The following is a 7,105-nucleotide window of genomic DNA, read 5'->3' as shown; positions in this document are numbered from 1 at the left end:
TTTTTTTTTTTTTTTTTTTTTTTTTGGTGGCTGGCTGGTATAGAGATCCAAACCATTAACCTTGGCATTGTTAGCACCATGCTCTCCCAAGTGAGCTAACCAGCCAGCCCCTCTCACCCAGATTGCATAGTGATTGTCTTGATTCCCAAGGTCACCACTTAAACTTACTACCGGAGTAAAATTGAAAAAGTCCTTAATCTTTCCAAGCCTTATTCTCCTCGACTGTAAAATGGATGGAATAATTTTTACTTATCAGAATTACTGTCAAGATTTCTTAAGAAAAAATGAGTAGTACAATGTCTGACATAGAATAAGTGATTAATAAGAAGTAGTCATTAATCAAAATTTTAATCCACTTGTCTCTCCTTACCTAGCCTGTGGGCCACCTGAGGGTAGGCATGATTCTTTTTATTTCAGTATCTTTCTCCCCACTACACAATGCCTAGCATAGTGCCTAGCAACTAGTAGATGCTTAAGGGATGTCACAGTTTTTATTTTTGTTTTTAAAATTTATAATACTAATATTACAATGAATGTTGTAATTTTTCAAATAATGTATGCATATTTAAGTAGAAAAATAACGGCTTTCCTCCTCTCTTAGCCGACCAAGAAGCAACCACCATAAAGAGTTTGGTGTCTCTCCCTGACCACATGTCATGCACCACCATGTGCACCAGCACACACATACGGTATTTGGGGGCTGAGACACAGGTGCTAGAGCCACGCTGCTCATACGTACCAGTTGTGTAACCTTAGACAACTTAGTTGACCTCTCCATGCTTTAGTTTCCCTAACTACAAGAGTTCCATCTTGTAAGACTATGATGGGAGATCAAATGAGTTAATGTCTGTAAGATGTTTAAAGTAACAGTCGGGACATGGTAAACTATATATCAACTGGTTAAATAAAAAATATTGTTCTGAGACTTACTTTTCTCACTTTACTATATATTTTATAGAGCTTTTCATGTCAAAACATATTGATCTCTCTAATAGTTTTTAATGGCTTCAGAGAATTTTATTTTGCAAATATACCTTAATTTAACCATTTTTCAATTGATGGACATTTAAGATGGTTCCAACTATTTCACTATTAGACACAATTTATAAGTATTATGAATATATTCTTGCATCCTTCTGGGAATATTTCTATAGTACAAATTCCCCCAAGTAGAATTGTTGGGTCAAAGGATACGTGCATTTAAAAATTTGATAGATACTGTGAAAATTACTATCCAAAAAAGTTGTGCTGATGTACTCCCAATATGGGAGTGTAAAAGTGGCCATTTTCTGCATGCCATTGCCCAGATTGGAATTATTTTATTTTCATTTTTTCTCATTCTGCTGGTAGAAAAAAACTACTTAGAAGAGAAAGAAAAAAGACAAAAAAATAAAATAAAAAACAAAAAAGAAGAAACAGCAAAAAAAAAGAAAAAAAACAACTTCTTGCTACACTCTATGGATATGTTCATGAGTAAATGAACTAAATGAGCCAATGAGTTAGAGGAACTTGGATTCTCTGGCTTATTTTGCTTTGCCCCGCCCCAAGCCACCTGCCCTCAGCTGGGTCTTTCTCCCCAGCCCTGCGCTCACTGCCCTCCGTCTCTGCCCACAGCCTGATGGAGTGTGCTGCAGAGCACCCGACCATTGCCAAGTCGGTGGAGAACTTCGTGAACCTGGTCAAAGGCCTTCTGGAGAAGCTGCTGGATTACCGGGACGTGATGACAGACGAAAGCAAAGATAACCGCATGAGCTGCACCGTGAACCTGCTGGTGCGTGCGGCGGGCGGGTCTCCCACTGTCCGCATTAGACCGGAGTCCTGGGGGGCAGGCCTGGCTTTGGGGCTCACTATTGCTCTTGATAGGGACAAATATGGGGGTTGAATACCTGCTCTGCCATCCACTAGCTCTGTGTCGGGAGGCCTTTCGAGGCCTCAGTTTCCTTATACCTGAAATGAGAATAACTAGTATTCTCCTTGGCACAACACGTCACAAAGAGGGAAGGTGGCAGCCTTGACTGGTAAAGAGAAGGAGCTTTGGAGTCACACAGCCCATGGGTTCTCATCCCACCTCTGATAATTCATGGAATGAACAAGTCAGGGAAATGCTCTGAAGTCTTAGTTTGCTTGCCTGTTACAGAAAGAAAATAATAGCAGCTGTTTCATTAGGTTGTGCAGGCCTGGCCCATGATTAGATGCTCAATACATGTTAGTTTCCTTCTCTTTCCAGAACACTGATAACCAGAATTTATAGAAAATGACTATGGCCCAGATTAACCAGAGCACCTAATTTCAAACCCAAGCACAAGCTCCATGGGCCAGCTCCTTGCACCCTCTTTCTTGTATTCTATGATTTGGTCAAGAGACAGGTAGTAACAGCCATGATGATACATACCCACCATGTCAGCCCACCTTAAAATGTTTTAAATTAATAAAGTTGACCAAAAGGCCATGTGATATCCATCACATCAACGTCCTGCCATTTCCAGTGCTCCAGATATACAAATCATGTTCCCAGAGTTTCATTGTGTGGCTTCCCTTACCCTAAGCAGACTCTTTAAACAGCCTAGATATTGCCATTGATTTTCTGGAATGCTAAGGGGAGTAGAAAAATCCTGATCACAGCAGAAAAGAATTCATTGCTAATAATTCCACAAGACTCAATTTACATAAACAGCATGAAGAGGGGTTTTCCAGGAGCTTAGCAGTTTGTCTCTAAGGAGAGATGGAAGTTGGTTGAAGAAACTGATGTTTAACAGTCAGGCTAGGATCAGAGAGAAAGCATGGGACAGAATTTCATATGCAGTCTGACCTCACTAGTGCTTGTGTGATTTAAACACAGTTTCAGGAGGACAGGATGGTGGGGAAAGGGAGTTGGTGTCAAGAGATCTGATGTCTAGCATGGTCTGCCACCTGTGTGCCCTGGAAGGTGTTGCCTCCGCACTAGTGCTTGTGTGATTTAAACACAGTTTCAGGAGGACAGGATGGTGGGGAAAGGGAGTTTGTGTCAAGAGATCTGATGTCTAGCATGGTCTGCCACCTGTGTGCCCTGGAAGGTGTTGCCTCCCCTCTCTGAGCCTCAGGTGCACATGGGTGCATTGAATTAAACCAGAGTTTGCTCGTGGTGTGGCCCAGGGATTGCATCGGGACCTCCTGTCTCGGAATCTGTTAGGGCTTGTTTAAAAATGCCATGGCTAGGATCTCTGGTGGTAGAGCCCAGGTCAACTGGTAGTCTAAATTGCCCTTGAGCGGGAATAGGGACCAGCCTTCCTAGGTATTGCCAAGTTGAAATGCTTTTGGCTGTGGAATCCCATCATAACTCCTGATAGTTCTACACCATCAGGAGTTACGACCTACTGCTAATCCTGGGATGCTATTACTTGCTTTCAAACTCAGATCCCTCTAAGTGCAAGACGTGAGCTTTTAAAGATCAAGCTGAGGCTGCCTTTCAAATTGGACTTTTGTCAAAGCAGACTGCCCCAGCTTTGGCAGCCCACCTCTCAGTGTAGTAAATAACTGAACTGTACCTCTTGACATGTGATAGCTGAGACCCTTCCTCTGCTCCTCTGTAGTCTAAGGGTCAGGGAAGTGACTTTCATTGTAGACTCTCCCACTGAGACTAACACATTCAGGAAAGTAAATTTCTTGTTCCTGTCTCAGGGACCCAGATAGTAAATAGCAATTGTCTTCATTTCTAACACTACATCCTCCACCTTTGCTACTCTGCAAAGAGAAACACTCATCACTGTTTTTCTTCCTCCACCTAGAATTTCTACAAAGATAACAACAGGGAAGAGATGTACATAAGGTAAGATTTTTATTTTCTAAATCCTAGACCTGCTGTGTCACTCCCTTGCTCAATATCCATCCATGGCTCCCCGCTGCCTTCAGAATAGAATTTAAACTTCTTTTCTTAACGCTCAGGTCCTCTGTGTTCTGATTGCTATCAATTTTCCCAGACTCAATTCCTTCCATTTTTCTACAATCGGCCTTATAAAACCACTTGGAATTCTCCAACCTGCCATGCTGTCTTACTGTATCCACAGATCATATTTTCCATAAGAGTAAATACCTTGTGAGCTGAGCTGGTGAAAAGCATATGCATTTGTTGCAGGGCTAGCATGTGAAGCCCTTATCTGGGCATGTAGTGGGACCATTGGCTAGCCCAGTTTTGAAGGGAAAAAATACCAAAGATGCATGATGCCTACTTTCTTGTAGGCTTTAGAAGATATTTATTTGAATATATTATGAACGGTTGTTTTGGGACATCAGCCTGGAGCAAACAACTCCTTTGCCAATTTTTCTTAGAATCTCATATTATTTTGCAAAGTTTTTTATTATTGTTTCTTTTTACTCATTACAAAAATAATACATACTTGTTACCAAACAAACAAAAAAACCCATAAAATACAGACAACAAAACAAAAATAGAAATAAATTCTTGTAATACATAATTTTCAGATTTTTTATATTTATACATACTTTAAATTATATGCATGCAATTTTTTTTGCAAAAATGGAATTATATTACTCATAATTTATTCTTTTTTTCACTTGACAAGAATTCCATGTCAACAGATGTATTTCAACATCATTTTTAATGAAACCATAAAATTTCCTTACCAGAATATATCATAATTTATATAGCTAATCCTGTATTGTTGAATATTTAGGTTGTTTCCAACTTTTTTCTACAATAAATAGCACAATGACAAAATTCTTAGATATATACCTTCGTGCACATTCTTATGAGGGTAAAGCACTTGAAGTGGAATAAACCAGAAGGTTAAGAAACAAGGTATTTACAAAGGCATTTGACACATTTTGTTAAAGGGCAGAGACTCCAAGTCTAAACTCACTCAGCTACCACTGCAGATAGTTTTAGGCACTTAGTTTAGTTTTATTCCAGAAATAGAATCTATCATTTGGAAAAAAAATAATTCCATGGGCTGTCTTGAGCTTTGGATATTTATAACATCATTAGACATGACTTTTTGTAGCAGCACAAAACCTTAGAATCTGAAAGACCTGGGGTTTTCACCTTGTTTTCTCTGTGACCCTGGATAAATTACTCGGTCTCTCTGGGTTGCGGTTCCCTATCTGCAGAATGTTGCCATTTTACCTTCTGTTTTGAAGATTAAATGAGATATCATAGATAATGTGCCTGGCACATGGCTTCCTCCCTCCAACCTCTTTTCTCTCCTTCCAGTTTTAGAAACACAGATGGCAAATCCCAGACCTCCATAAGCTTTGGAGATTTGTGGCCGACGGTAATCTAGGAAAACCATATTTGCTTAAACCAGACATTGCAAACATGGTATAGTCTGAAAACCTGTTCTGTTTGGCAGGCATAGTATTTTAAAACATTCTTAAATTGGTTGCCAGCCTTTAAAAATCTAGAGATTTTACATAAAAATCAAAATTTCCTTTTTCTCCTGAAAAAGTTAGAAGGCATGGCAACACTGGGCCCCCCTCCTATCCTGACAACCATCACCTGGACTGCGAGGTGGCAGCCCTTTTAGACATGGCTGGAGCACTGTGGTCACTACGTCGTCTATATTTCCTCTTGTACCTCTCTCAATCGTTTGGCATCTGGAGGTGTGGAGTTTGATACCCCTGGATGAGCTCATTAGGGTGTCTTCTTCTGAGCTCTGTAGTGGATCATCAAACTCTTGTGTTAGCAAAGGACAGGAAAATGTGCCTTGAACAATTAAAGAGCTGAAAGTAGCAGGGAAGGTTTCCATCGGGGGGCTGCTACTCCTGAGCTTTTTGAACCCAAACATCTGGGGGTCTAAGGGACAAAGGATGAGCAGGAGGAGAAGAGGCAGGATTAAGCCATGTACAAGCAGATAGGTGCTTCTAAATTCCAAACTCTCCTGGGGGCCGTGAGCAATTTCACTGACAGCTCGTCCAACAGAACATTAATGGGAGCCAGAGAGTGGAAAGATCATGCCTGTGGAAGCAGAAATGGCTGGGGTTGAAACCTGCTTCTATCTATTTCTGTCTCTGTCTATTTTAACACAGGTCTCAGTTTTCTCATCTTAGCAGCTTTGTTGGGAGGATGAGTTGCTGTAATACATGGTAATAAAGCATCCATTTGTTGAATGAGTCTTTCTGCCTGGAATGCTTCCCACTCAACCCTTCCCCTTCAGATCCCAGCTCAACTGTCATGCTACAGAAACCTTCCTGGAAGCCCCTCATCTCCCCACCTGGATAAATCCTGCTCTCTTAGCACCACAGAACTCTCCTTCACATTTTTCACAGCTGTATTTTTGCAGTTATTTATTTGATGATTTGATTCACATCTGTCTCTTCTAGTCTCTAAATCCCAAATCCTAAGAATCGAGTCTGCCACCATTTATGTCTAATGCCTAGTACAGCATGGGTGCTTAGTACAACTTTGCTGAATGAATAAGTGAATAAGAAAAATGTGTCTAGGGCATCCTGGCTCCCTAGCTACCACATAACCACTAGGTGACTTCTCTTCCCCTCAAAATCTTTGGCAGTCCCTACCCTGAGTGAGGTCAGGCAGCCTGCATTTGGCCCTCCTGGCTCCCTAGCTACCACATAACCACTAGGTGACTTCTCTTCCCCTCAAAATCTTTGGCGGTCCCTACCCTAAGGTCAGGCAGCCTGCATTTGGCCCGAGGGACACTGAACATTAGCTCCTCCTTTGGTGAGCTCTAGGCAAAAAGCCTTTCTTCTAACAGGAACCTAAGCCTGAGCATTGAGACATGCATTTAATGAAGATACCTGAGAAGCCCTGTGTTCCCCAGGGTGGATCTAACAGGAACCTAAGCCTGAGCATTGAGACATGCATTTAATGAAGATACCTGAGAAGCCCAGGGTGGGTCAGTGGGTCAGGGCAGAATCCTGGCACAATGGCACACAGAGGAAAGAATCAAGCATCTTCCCCTCACCAAATTACTAAGAGTTGGGTTTAAATAAATGTTCCAATGACATGTAAGTCACCAAAGCAGTGGTTCTTTGGCTTTGGATTCTGTTTCCAACAGTGGCAGGAGAAAATGTTTTGTAGAAGAACCTGGGTCACAATGATAATAGGTAACAGCTGTCATTGGTCGGTGCTGGCTACAGGTTAATCACTTTC

General features: G+C 41.4%; 1 protein-coding gene across 1 annotated transcript in view; it reads left to right on the top strand.

Annotated features, from left to right (window-relative positions):
- LOC103604819 (dedicator of cytokinesis protein 2-like) overlaps positions 1–1,771 on the top strand; it is a gene marked incomplete at its 3' end in the record, with an annotated part of 57,421 nt that extends 55,650 nt beyond the window's left edge. The window contains exon 8 of the mRNA XM_008589400.1: positions 1,615–1,771. Coding sequence (XP_008587622.1) covers positions 1,615–1,771 — 157 coding nt within the window. The remainder of the gene's footprint in view (positions 1–1,614) is intronic.
- Between the last annotated feature and the right edge of the window lie 5,334 nt (positions 1,772–7,105).

The sequence above is a fragment of the Galeopterus variegatus genome, unplaced genomic scaffold, assembly GCF_000696425.1.
Source record: "Galeopterus variegatus unplaced genomic scaffold, G_variegatus-3.0.2 Scaffold5413, whole genome shotgun sequence".
In the NCBI taxonomy this organism is placed as follows: Eukaryota; Metazoa; Chordata; class Mammalia; order Dermoptera; family Cynocephalidae; genus Galeopterus; species Galeopterus variegatus.
This window is presented reverse-complemented; position numbering and strand designations above follow the sequence as displayed.